The sequence below is a fragment of the Lates calcarifer genome, linkage group LG17 (genome assembly GCF_001640805.2).
Source record: "Lates calcarifer isolate ASB-BC8 linkage group LG17, TLL_Latcal_v3, whole genome shotgun sequence".
Lineage (NCBI taxonomy): Eukaryota > Metazoa > Chordata > Actinopteri > Centropomidae > Lates > Lates calcarifer.
In genome coordinates, this window is record NC_066849.1 from 2,819,741 (window position 1) to 2,833,818 (window position 14,078).

The 14,078-nt window shown below is 38.7% G+C and overlaps 1 protein-coding gene across 2 annotated transcripts in view; it reads left to right on the forward strand.

The window, feature by feature from the left end:
* Positions 1–14,078, forward strand: part of LOC108878839 (excitatory amino acid transporter 5-like) — a 34,442-nt gene that overhangs the window by 11,851 nt on the left and 8,513 nt on the right. For both annotated transcript variants that reach the window (XM_018669820.2, XM_051077248.1), the window contains exons 2-6: positions 4,132–4,211; positions 8,220–8,435; positions 12,336–12,378; positions 12,474–12,705; positions 12,824–12,923. In XM_018669820.2, the coding sequence (XP_018525336.2) occupies positions 4,132–4,211; positions 8,220–8,435; positions 12,336–12,378; positions 12,474–12,705; positions 12,824–12,923 (671 nt within the window). The remainder of the gene's footprint in view (positions 1–4,131; positions 4,212–8,219; positions 8,436–12,335; positions 12,379–12,473; positions 12,706–12,823; positions 12,924–14,078) is intronic.

Sequence of the window (14,078 nt, forward strand, 5' to 3'; positions counted from 1 at the left end):
ACTGATGGAGTGAAACCAACATGTAAGGGAGAAGGTCATGATGAGGTTTTGATAGATGAAAAGGATGAGGGGAGAGCAGCTGTGGTGGTGATGGTGCAAAGGGCTGTAGGCTGAGCTGGGTAGATCTAAAAACGAAGAGAACAAACTGGACGTGTTATACAAACTGTGACTGGAGTGACTGGAGAGCTGGATCTGAGGCACATGGAGATGAAGAAAACTAGATACTGGTTGTAATGAAGTACCACTGAAGTAGACTGATGCATGTGGCCAAGAGTTCGAGGGAGGCAGCAGGCTGTAGCACTGATGAGGCTAATGATGCCCAGCAGGACTAACACACACACACACACACACACACACACACATAGACAACAAATGGGGACAAATAATACAAACACAATGGAGGGCTAATGGAAGGAAAACAAAAAGGAGAGGAGGGTGGAAACAGCCAAACCATGACAGAAAGAAGCTGTAGGGAGGTGGATTTTTGGAGTACAAAGCACAGGACCTTGATGCAAGAGATCACGGCTGTGGTTTACTTGTCCTTTTTGTTTAGGATGGTTCCTAACTGAGTGAAATGACCTGGAAGTACCTGAGTGTCAGCCATGATAAGAACTGTAAATTCTCTAAATGTTATAGAAAGGATCTTCAGTGCTTCCTATCTTATCTCCTTTAGCAGAGGACACACTGGACCTTCCTTTATGAAAGGAAAGGAGAGAATGCCGTCCCACAGTTCCTTGCAGCAGCAGCAGCGTTTAAAGCATCTCACTGTCGGTGGATCCTCTCATACACGCCACAAAATCATTTTTCAATGTCACATGAACTCAAAAGCAGAGATGAAATGAATATTCACATAACTGCTTTTAAATTACCATTAATGCTGTTGAAAATGTCAGAAAATGCCCAAATCACACAACTGAATGAGGCAAAGAAAAGATTTTTGACCTTCTGCACCTTCTGTTATTGTTTGATGAACACACTGTAACACCCACATATCAGACTTCATCAGTAGAGGACAGAAACATCACAGTCAATCATCATATTACTAATCTATTCACCTATCTATTCCCTGGGTGAATAATGAAATGATGCATGGTAAACTGCCGACCTGAGCTACTATAAGGACACTTTAAAGTGCAGGATTATCAAGCTCTGACTTGTGTAGCAGATCCACTCAACCACACCATGACTATAGTGATGACTTGGGAGGAAAGAAGCTTTTCCAAACTCTTGATACAGTGCCAGGTTCATTTTGACAGAGCGGAGATATGAGGTCTGGCTGGAAACAGCACAGCTGACAGAAAACAGCTGTCCACTGCTGCTCTGGATAGAGGCCAGTGCTAAGCCCAGTGGACACTGAGACAAATACTCTGAAAACCTGTGAGATCTGCAGACTTCTGCCAAACTGTCACCCAAAACTCCTGACCTTGTAAATGTGTTACTGGTGGTTTATGTGTGACATTTCATAGCTGCTCTCCTGTTGTCTTGAGCTGAGATTTACTGTACTCTTCTGTGTTTACATGTGACTCTCTGACTTCTTCTGCCTTCTCCTCTACCTCCTTTGGCAAGTAGTATAAATTATTATCAGCCTAGTCTGGCACTGCACACAGTGTATTGAGTAATTCAAATGTGACTTGAATAAACAAAAATCTAGTTTTTATCACAGAAACTTATTATTTTGCTTTGGGGCTGTCTCAGATCAGTGGGAGGGGTTTTGTTGCACTAAAACAAAGCAACACCTCTTTCACCCCTGTCATGCAGTAGTATGATGTTTTGTTTTGTACAAATCCTTTTAAATCAAATTGCTTGATATTTTCTCAGTTGAAGATAGCTTTCTTAATTCTTCTTTTAGACAAGATTAATACTAAACTTGTCTACTAGCAAATGCTTCTAATGTTGTAAAATCGAGCATCATTAATTAAGACAGGACAGAGAGAGATACATGCTGTCTAGTGCTGCTGCATTAAGTAAAGGGAGCATTATTATTAGGAGCTATCAATCATTTTGAAAGATTAATTTGAGGTCTCCAACAGCATTTTGGAGAAATTTCCAGGAGTTCATGAAACAGTGTTTTATTCCATAAAACACTGCAGACATTGGTGTCTACAAAGCTAAAAGAGCAGGACAAAGTTAAAGCAGGAAAATTACATGGGTCTCATTTCTGATAAATGAAATCTGAAAGTTGTAGGCCAAAATGTTATGTGAATCATGCAGTTAATACCTTTTTCCAGGATTACAGGATGTCCACTTCTGAGCTAGAAATCAGAGACCCAGAATTTTACCACTTTCACCCTGAGCCATACTGTCACAAAATAATCAAAGATCACATAAATGTATTTTTTATTTATATCATTGGCATTTTAATGGCTTTAAGTGAACACTGAAATTTATACTTCTAAGGTGCTCAGATATCTCTGGTGTAGGAGCTGGTTTTAAAGGTGCAATATTTACATTTTTAATATTGCTGCATAGCCAGCGTTAGCATTTCTATGGTCACTTGAAATTTGCTTTTTAGCAAACAGTATCTCCTTTAGACATCCAGCTGCTACAGAGCAACATTAACATTCATATGACAAATGTAATATTCACTGCCTTTTTTGTTATCAACCACATGCTAATGTCTGGCCCTTTGCCAACTGCTCCACAGTGCTCACCACTTACTCTCTAACTATGTTTGTCTGCTGTTTGGTGCTGAGCAGGTACAGTAATGTTCTCTAGGCTCTGGCTGAAAATGATACTATGAGAGCAGTGAGAGTGTATAAGGCCCGATTCAGCTGATAATTCTCTGCAATTCTGCAGCAACCGACAGCTGTTTTCAGCAAAAGAGGTCTGATTGGCTCCCTGTATGCTACCTACCCAACACCAAATGGCAGACAATGTTTGTGACTATCTGGTGAAGGTAGTGGAGCAAACCTAAGGGAAACATGTGGCAACAAGGGTCGCAGGGGGCTGGAGCCTGTCCCAGCTGACATTTGGAGACAGGCAGGATACACCCTGTACAGATCACCAGTCCATCACAGGGCTGACATATAGACAACCATTCACACTCACATTCACACCTATGGGCAATTTTAGAGTCACCAATTAACCTAACCTGCATTTGTTTGGACTGTGGGAGGAGGACAGAGTACCTTGAGAGAACCCACACAGACAGAGAGAGAACATGCACACTCCACACAGAAAAGCCTGGCATGAACCGGGGCTTGAACCTGGAACCTGGAACCTTCTTGCTGACCACTAACTAACCACTAACCGCTGCCACCCTGTAGTGAACAGCCTGTTTAGTGATGTCTGAGGGTCCCTTGAACTTGCCTGATGTCGTCTTTCCTCTCATTAATCTCAGCCAGCATCAGAAACTAACCAATCACAGTTCTTTACATATCCATGTGATATCTTCATAGCCATCATTGCCTTTATATGAAATTTAAAATTCTAGGCATTAACAGCAGAGCTTATTCCTTCATAGTAGGGCTGTTATGATTCTGACTGAAGCTGAAAGCAGTGTGTATGTTGGGATTCTTCCAAATGTGGTCTCTTTGGTACAAAATTTCCTCTGTGTGCTTTGAGGTACACTCCTTCCTTGCTAAGCTGCAGTGTAGAGACAGTAACAAAAAGAGGATATGTTGTACTTTGATATTTGGAAGATACCCTTTTGATTTGGCTAACTCAGACAACTGAAGCTTTATATGTATTAGCTTTGGCTGAACTTTGGAGTTCACGGTTGGACAGAGTGAGGACTGTAGATTATGTCCCACTATCACTTACACTGAAATGGCTTTAAAGGCTTTGTGGTCAGTGTCGACAGGGGGAACAACTAAAACTTCAACGCACCAACACTTCAAAGTACATATGGGCATGTGAGGATTGTGAATCATTCACAAAAGCATGTCAGTTCAATGGCCAAACGCTGGAAAATAGAGAGATTCAGCCAATGTTTAATTATCTCTTACTAACTCTTCATGATGTTGCAGTCATTGTCGTCATTTTCAGATCCAGCAGTGCTCCAGACATCTTGACAATGCCATATTTATTTTGATTCATTTTTTGATAACATCAAGTTCCTTTCCACAAGCTGTCTAATGCTCTTTTTTTAATGACTTGATACCATCGTTTCCTGTTCTTTCTTCCTGACAGGAGGTGAAGTACTTCCAGTTTCCTGGTGAGCTACTGATGAGGATGCTGAAGATGCTTATTCTCCCACTTGTTGTGTCCAGGTAATGGCGTCTGTCTCCAGCACTTTATTATAATATAATAATACATATAACACATTCAAGCTACTCACCTACTTTTACTTCTCACTTTTGTCATTAGACAGATGAAGGATGCTGTGCGAACAGTAATTGGGTCAGCTTATACAGATTAGCAAGTTGTTCTCATCATTTATCTTACTGTATTTTGAACCATCATTTTTTCAAACAAAAAATGTTGCCTGTCTTTAGAATAGTTGTGGCTGTGATCAGACTAGACTTTGCTCCCCACTCATTTCTATGAGGAATGTGGCAAGATTAGTTTTTTTTTTTTTTTTTAGAAAAGACTATTAAAAGAGTATTAGGTATTAAGCATTGCACACTTTTCAGGCCATAAGAGTGCAGGGCACATTAACATATGTGGCCATAGAGGTGGACTAAAGCAATATGTTTCATGATCCTCCCAGAATATTAAACTAATTAGTTGGGAGAGTAAAGCTACAGACCTGTCATGAAGCAAAGGTAGAAAAGAAAAACATAGCATACAAAATATGTGTTTGTTTGCACCACAGCAGTAATGTAGGGTGTTATGCTGACCTCTCATTTAAAAAGTACTGATTGGCTACATTCTTGTTGTAATAAGTGCAAGAACATTAACAGCACAGTTAGCCTGATAGTCACACTGTCTCCTGCAGTTCATACCTACAAGGCTGCACATGCATTCTTTCCTCTCCTGGTTGCTTTTCACCTGAATTATATATTTTCATGCAAAACCTTTTCTGAATGCATTCTGTTCATTCACAGCACCTATACTGCCTCACTGGACCGACAGTCTAATGTTAATACAGACATTTGAAGTAGAATTACTTCATACCACATCCAAACTTTGAACAACCATTAATATCTTTTTTAATTATCCCAGGCTTTTGCATCTAGAATAGATAACAGATAAGATAATAAACATTGATTAGTATGGCAAACAGTCTTTCAAGGTTTTCCTTTTGATAATTATATCATTGGGCAGCTTATTGAGTGTATAGCCAGTGAAAAGCAATGTACAGTGTACAGATGAGTTAAATGAGTGAGATATGAAGTGCTCTAATAACGCTGAAAAAAGGCAGTAAATCTGGGCACTTTGGCTCAGAGGAGTGGATCGTCTTTTGATTGCAGGGATCAGTGCCTTGCTTTCCTGTCCTCATATATTCTCTAGCTAGTTGCTGAACCCTAAATTGCTCCAAAATTGTGTGGATGACTGAGAGGCACTGTGAAATGCTTGAAGTAAATCATTATACATACATAATACAAAACATTGTCTCTTCTGCCATTGAATACATTTTTATTTCTGTTAATACACAGAGTTGTCAAGTCAGACTCTGGGTCCTCAGACTCTGACAGGAAATATTAAGGGTTGACACTTGATTATGATGAAACAGTGATACTGATTTATACTGTATGACTGATATAATAATAATGTAAAAGCAGTCAACAGCCTTCTCTAAATGAAAGCCTAGTGCCTAATGTAAGCAGAAAGCGGGGGTCACAGATCATCTGCTTCTTTATTGTAGTGCATATTAACTGATGTTGTGACATAAAAGACATCTTTATCAGAGTTGTTGCTCTAAGGAAATTGCATTTGCGCATTCAGTAAAAAACGTTTTGATGTTCAGTGTGCTTCAGTTTTCACTGCAATAATTGACATGCCCACAGAGTAAAATGCATCTCTTTCAAGTCTAAAACAGAAGTAAAAAAAAAAACAACAAGCTTTATTTATCATTAATAAATGATGTAATGAGTATGTTAGCATTAGAAATTACATGACAACAATTTACTCTGAACTCAGATCAGTGGTAACTTTTAATTAACTGTTATGGTTCTTTAGACTCTGTGATGTGTTAGTTTCTATCATTCACACACACCAGCTGCTTTGAGTATCTATCCATCTGCATGTGTGTGTGTGTGTGTGTTTGTGTATGTCTATGCATATGTGTCTGTTACCATGCTGTCCTTGAATGAAAGCAGCAGGGGATTAAGCGCTGATCCTTACATTCACAAGAGAAATCCAACAAACACCATTAACTCTGATGTGATGCCAGATTAAAATGCCGTCTGTACCGGTGGTTACTGGAGGCTCGTCTTGTGATTACTACCAACTTTCTGCCTTATCTCTAAAACATTCAGGCAGTTGTGAAGGATTTTTTTTCCTTCTTAAAGTCTTCAGTTAGTATTAGGCCATGTTTCCACAGGCCAGAGGTCACTTACTATAAGGAGTGGTTCATTGTTTATGTCTTGGGTAGCTGTGAAGGCAGTAATAGAATCCAGTTGGTTCAGTCCCCATTAGTAGTTGCCATAGCAACCAAGGACCGTCTTCCCTTGAGAAACTATTCCTTGTACAACAACGTGACTGAGGTCAACATAGGATTTGATACCCAATAGAATCCTCACACCTGTAATAAGTGATATATGAGCTTAGTTTGGGTTTAGATACACTCTGCGAAGAGGACAACCTGGGTTTGGGTGGCATTAACTTGTTCTGCTCATCTCTCTTCTCCTTGATGCATTAAGCATCAATAAATGCTTCTGCATTAAGACATCTGACACTCCTCCTGAAACTTCTTCCATCAGCTCACAAAATTTCCATCACAGCAGTGAGAACCAATCATATGAATTATTTAATGAGAAGCAGCAGTACCAGTTGAGATGAAATGATTTGCTCTGGATTTTTGTGCAAATATCCATCCTCAAGATAAACAAAGCAGTGCCCTGACAGCAGACAGAATGAACGAATAAATGAATAAAACAAAAAATAGACAAAACTTATTCTTAAGGGGGGAAAATCATTTGTACATGAATAACAAATAAACACAGTTTCTCTATTTCACAACAAGAAATTACTTATATGCAGTAGTTCACGTCGAACAGGTAACCATGACAACAAAGGTGACCAAACCTTTGAACGCAAACCACAACATATCCCCAACCTTAACAAACTACTTATTTTAACTCAAACCATGATCTCACCCAACACATCATAAAAATCTTTACGAACAGTGATTCGTAACAGTTGTGGAAGGAACAAGAGAAGCTGCTGTTTGAGCTGTCAGATCAGAGAACACTTCTATGTGTCGTTCTAGAGGACATGGACAAATGAAGTATGGACTTGCTGGGTACCTTACATCTAAAAAAAACAAAACTGTCAACCATTTTTGACCGGGGAAACAGCAGTTCAATTTCACCTCAACATCCATTTAGTTAGTTGCTCTGGAGCTTTTGATCATAGTACATGATTTTCATTAACAGACAGAGTCATGTAAATGTAGATGTAGAGATCATTCTTGACTTTGGAAACAACAGAGAAAACAATCTCACTTCAAGATCCAATGTCTTAAAGTTCTCAGAGAAAAAATGGAAATTTGAACTTTTACAGTTATTATTGATTGTAACTGGGCAACTGTTGATGAAAAAAATATTGATTCATTCCTGAGGAGTTACAAAATGGACCATGTGGACTGAAGGACAGTGCATCATAGGAGCAACTCCTCAGGAGTACAAGGCACACGCTTTTACACTGAGAATTTTTAATCAAGTGATGGTGAAATATTTAATTTGAACTTTGAATAAAACATGACTCATTGTCATCCTCCTGAACTGGAGATGTCATGCTCCAGCAGCTGGAATAGACAACAGATTTTGTTTTTAAGATAAACCTTAATTAGTCTGGCAAAAGCTCTTTGAGGTTTTTAAAAATAAATATGATTTCTTAGGCAGCTCATTCACTGTATGCCAAATGAATAATACCAACGGTGAATAAATTCAAGCGTGGGACATGGAAATGAATGAATGTCCAAATTTGTTTTAGTCCAAGTGTGTTTTCTGATAAATTGAGGGGTTGCATACTTCTGTAGAGGAAACAGTTACAAAAGAAAGGATTTCTAAATTATGAATTGTGGTCATTACATTGTGAAAATAATGGAACAATCCCTACGCTGTCAAAGAAAAAGTTATAATTGTGTCTGACATGACTGTTTCCTTTTCCAGTTTGATGTCAGGGCTGGCTGCCCTGGACGCCAAGTGTTCCAGTCGCCTCGGTCTGATCACAGTGTCTTATTACCTGTGGACCACCTTTGTGGCTGTGATAGTAGGGATCATCATGGTCTCCATCATCCACCCGGGTGGTGCAGCCCAGAAAGAGGACTCTGAGGACAGTGGCAAGCCTATCATGAGTTCTGCTGATGCTCTGCTAGACCTCATCCGGTAAGACCACCATAACATCCGTCTGACTACACATGTGCACACCATGAACAAGTGATTCCCTGTTCATAATTCCCACATATGTGAACATTACTCATTTACCGCCAATTACTGTGTCAGCCAGTTTGGCAGACAAAAATAGTACAGTGCATGAGGAGCATGTGCTGGCAGCAGAGGAAGTCTCTATCCACCATGTCAGGTGTTTCTATTGTATTAATTAATGACTTCAGCAAAGACCTTGTTAGGTAATTAGCAAAGAACAAACAGGGAATGGGAGAGCTGCAGTGAGCCATTGTCCTCAGAGCAACTGCACACCGAAAGCTTTACAAGGATTATTTCTGTGCCACAGGGGATTTGTATTGTAATGATGTATAGGACTGAATTCAGTAGGGAGGGACATACAGGACCCAGAGTGTGTATACATATACTGTATATATACTGTACATGCGTTTCTTGTGACATTAGTTAGTCACATTATCATAGGTTTAAACAGGGACTCCAGTGAGTTTTGCACTCTCACACAGTTTGAGGACACATTAAGAAAAAGCATTGGTCAAAATCGACAACAGCAAAAAAGGCCAAGATATCCTGACTTTTAGTCCCCATGAATCACAACTCAAAAATGCTGGATACACTTCCCAGAATGCAACTCATTTCATAAAATCCTTGCTGTCAGATAAATGTGCACAGTTTCAAATTTGTTGTTTGTGACGCAGGTGTCCTGCGAAAAAATTGACCGTGGTTATCCTTTAGGCTACTGAGCGACAGAGTACAGACACTAACATTCTTGTTGTTAAATTGTTGAAAATATTTGTAGTTCAGTCTCATGACATTCTGATTTCTTGTGTGCCCAGGAGGCAGTATATAGATATACTGAAAATGTTTGTTATATATAAAATAAGAACATGTTTTATAATACATATGGTGTATGCACAGCATGTTCCCTTGGTAATATTTCTGCCATCATTCTGTGACACACTGTCAACAAACAGATGAGAAAAAAACACCATGAGCTCTCCATATTAATCTAACCTGCTGAGATTTCAGTGGCAATGGCAGAGGGTCAGCAATATGTTGTGCAAAATAATGTAATAATATTATTCTCTTCTTTCACTGCTATCAGTCATGTTACCAGTGAGTTGACTGGAGAATGAAACATACCACCCTCTTCTAGCAGTCAGTACTGTTACACTGTCCACCTCACGCCTTATTCTCATGTTGACATAAAATCAGCTCTTGGTGAGAAATTAAGTAAATAACACGTTTCAAGAGCAGATGTCATCCTCACATTATCCTAGTTTTTCAGACTGTTTGGATTTGTCACAAATCCTGACAGGATTGAAAACATCGGTTGTCTTCAGCTTTTCAGTTCCCATAGTCCGGGATGACTTCATTGTTGACTAAAACACATTTAATCTTCTTTAATAGGACACGTTACTTAGTTTCTTAGACCCAGTACCAGTAAACAGGACTATTAACGGTAACCTGTCCTGCACTGTGCCTCTGTAAGTATGTGTTTGGTTGTCTAATCCAAGCACTTTATCTCATGCTCATGGTGGAGCAGTGGGGTGAGTCTGAGTCCAGGCCATTAATCAGACAGCACAGAGCTGTGTAGGCAGGCTGAACACATCAGCAGGTGACCTGAAGGATGCTGTTGCTATAAACTCTAAGAGTGGGACCAGTTCAAAATTGTATGCTTGCTTTAAGTATAATTATAAGGCTGAGAACACAAAGAAACAATATCAGTACCAGTATTAAGAGGTAACACAACACAGTCATAACATTCCTGTAAACATTCATATGGCAAATATATCAGCAAACAGCTGCCTATTTACACATTCAGCAAATCAGCATCATTTCAGTCAGTCACTCTAATAATCACTCTCTCTGGGAAAAGGGTTGTAATATCTCCACGGAAAGTTTCTGAGAAAAAAGTCAGAATACAGAGAATTGAACATTTACAGCTCTTCCTCTGGGTGTTCTACATGTTACTGAGGACATTTTTCATTTAAATTCTGTTATTGGTTGTAAATATAGTTACTGCCATGACAGTCACTGATCTGCAACAACATTTTTTTCATATGATTGCACAAAGTCACAGACATTTTACACAGAAGACACTTCAATCTATAGCAGCCTCCAGACTGTAGGCTGATCAGTGCTCCAGCAGTATTTTGTTCCCTGCTGTTTTAAGCTATTGTACTTTCCAGGTTCCCTTTGGTTTCATGTTTCATGTGTTTCGTGCAGCTAGAAAGTGGCTATAATGGCAAGTTTTGAAGATCATACAGTCTCTGTAAAACCTAGGACAGGTCACCATAGTCTGGTCCATGAAAGAAACAAATATTTTCTCCTTGTGGTCAATTAGAACCTTCATTGTTGTCTCAGCTCTACACCAGTGGAATGCAAGGAGGGTTGTTGTTGTTGGCACTCTTAAATTTTCCCAGCGGTTTTCCTTATGAGTCACATTCTATCTCTCCTCTGTCTCTCTGCCTCCTGTTGGATCTCAATACGATCACTGAGTGCACAAACAAAGTCTATTGGATTAGAGCCTGAGCTGAGCTTTGTTGTCCTGATGTTTTCAGTCATAGTTTTATCCAGATTCTTTAACAAGGATACAATTCAAACCATACAAGATAACAAGAGTTTTGGATTTATTTCATAAATGTGATGATAGTTTGTCTGATTAAGGTCAGAGATAGTATTTTGTAGTTGGGAGTCATACATATATGTTTAGTTACTTAAAAGAAATCTATTGTATTTAGAGTTTATTAAGATCTGGATTGAATTACTGTTAGTATTATATGGTTTCACTGTATTTTATTCATTGCATTATTATTGTGTTGAGAGTGTCTCATGTCTTTGATTATGAATTTAACTTTACACCTGAGAGAGGAAGATTTTTAGTTATTTATGTATTTTATTCATTTTTTTAAATTACATAGCCTCACTTTAAGTACTTGTAAGTAATTTGTAAGTGATCCATATTTCATCCGTATTTTATTTTTGTGTTAACACACCTTTGTGTGTAATTAGCTTTTGCACTGCTGTTAAGTCAGTGGAGATTTTAATAGAGCCAGAGGCAGAGATAAATTAGTCTGTTTGGACCATTATTGTCCTCTGGCCTTTCATATTTTATATATCCCCCTCTCTCAAAACAGCAGAGTGCCTGGTCGAGGAGTGCAGTGAATGATGAAAAAAAAAAATTCCAATCCATAGTTGTGTGGGATAAAAGTTAAAGTTTAGGTTGGACAATTGCAGATATTTGGATAAGGTTAGAGTGAGGAGTCTCACAGCAGAAACTTTTCCGCCTCTTGTTTATCTTACATTGTAGGATATTTAAAAAAATTGAAAGTATTATTCTAAATAACTGTGAGCGGTGAGGTGTGAGGTCAAGCTGTGGATGCTTCCAATTTCTGTGTTGCACAACTTCAGCAGCTGCAAACATTTCAGCATGATTTGGTTTGTTTAGACATAAGGGTAACTGTTACTTGATTGTACCAAATGAAATAGCAGGAGAGTTATTTAGCCTGTAGCTACAATGTCATTTTATTTTTGCTGCTTGATTTTTGGTGAAAAATGACAACTCTTGCCAAAACTTCTCCTTTAAAGAGCTTACACAGCGAGAGCTTCGCTGTTCACTGTTGTTTTCTTTGGAATCTGCTGACTATGAGTCACTCACAGCCATTTCAAGAACCTGTAACACATCTCCTCAGCTCCGTAGTGAAAAAGGATCTGATTGTATGAAAAAATAAAGCACTCATAATGTTCCTTATGAGAAGCTAATCCCAGTAATCCCAGGTCTTATTAACCCCCAAACCACAAAGTTCTTAATATCTTGTTTGCATTCTTATTGAATCATTAAGTCATATTTCAATGTAGTAATTGTGTATTTTTGTCATGCAGCAACATGTTCCCATCTAATTTGGTCCAGGCCACGTTTCAGCAGGTAAAACCTTTGACATCATATATGACACTTACAAACACAAAGGCTCAGCTTTTTTTTAGTCTTTTTCTGTTTCTGTTTCTATTCCCTGGCAACAGTATCGAACAAGTAGCGAGTTCATTGTGAAACCCAAGCCAACGGTGAGTCAGACCCAATCAGAGTCCACCACGCGGCGAGCGCTCATCTACGGTATCCAGGACGATAATGGCACTGACATCCAGAACTTCGCCCTTGACCTGACTCCTCCCCCTGATGTGCTCATACGCACACGGGAAGGAACAAGCGATGGAATGAATGTCCTTGGGATTGTTATTTTTTCTGCCACAATGGGTAAAAAACATATTACTTACCTCCATGTGAATTTTGTCATGTACACTTTGGCTTCAAATATCAGAAATAAAAATGTTTTCATCCATTATTTTTAAGGCTGCACTTTGTGTTCTCACAGGTATTATGTTGGGAAGAATGGGACCAAATGGCAGCGCATTGGTGAACTTCTGCCAGAGTCTGAATGAGGCCGTCCTTAGAATCGTTGCCATTGTTATATGGTAAAGATTATTATGTATCATTTCCCCTTATCGAGCCACAGATGGGTTTTACAAGCAGTAAATGATGTACATGTCATCTGTCACACTGTGATAGACTGTATATTAAAGTGAGATCACTTTTGACATCTTTGATGAGCTAGCACAGTGAAAAATGGATGTGTGATGTCACTAACACAGACTACATGAAGTCTACAGGAAGTGAGTGTCCCAGAGCAAAGAAGCCCTCATACAAGTACATTTACATATAGCCTGTGAATATTAGCATATACAAAATTCCTACTGCTCTGCACAAGTTAAGAGCATTTAAGAAAACAACAATAATAGCAAATGTGACCTGCTGTGTGCCTGCTCCACATGGAGAGAACACAGAATCCCAGTTATTACAGGATATTAGTTACATGACCATGTAAGAAAATCCTGATATTTACCTTCAAAATATCCCAGACACATGTATATGTTAAATGTGTTAAACAGTGAAAAACTATTTGGTGACTGCAGTGTACTTCATAGATGGAAGGTAGCACTCATTAGAAGCTGTGTTGATACCAGATTCAATTAATAACCAAATATTTGATTAATATTTGATTAATCAAGTATTTTTAGAGTTTTATCAAGTATTATGGCCATGAACACACAGTAAGAGTGTGAGCTGTTATCATAAACCAGGTGTTTCCTTCTCACCTGTTTCTGTGCAAAACTATCTACCTGCTCATTAGAATCCAGCTGTCTGACCAGATCACTGGACATAAATATATCATATAATTATGCACTCTCAGCAACCCAGTCTCCTAGAAATTATGTTTCCACACAACTAAGTGCTGGCTGGATAATGTTCTGAAGCAGCATATTTTTTGAATGAATGAAGCGCTCCATTTATTAACAACAGAGTATAAACATATGTAAATAAATATGTTTTGTCTGAAGTCACTGTGGTCTTTTTTCTGTATTAAACCAGGCCACGGTCTTTCCTTAACCTTTATCAAATGCTGTGAGTGCCTAAGCATAACCATAAAGCAGCTTAATAATGCTGTAGTTACTACAGATGGACACTGAACTGGAATATTTTGGTTTTTGGTGAAAAACAAATACATTGTCTGTCAACATTTTATTGATATGTTCATTATCAACATTTGCTTATTATGTTTGCCGATAGAG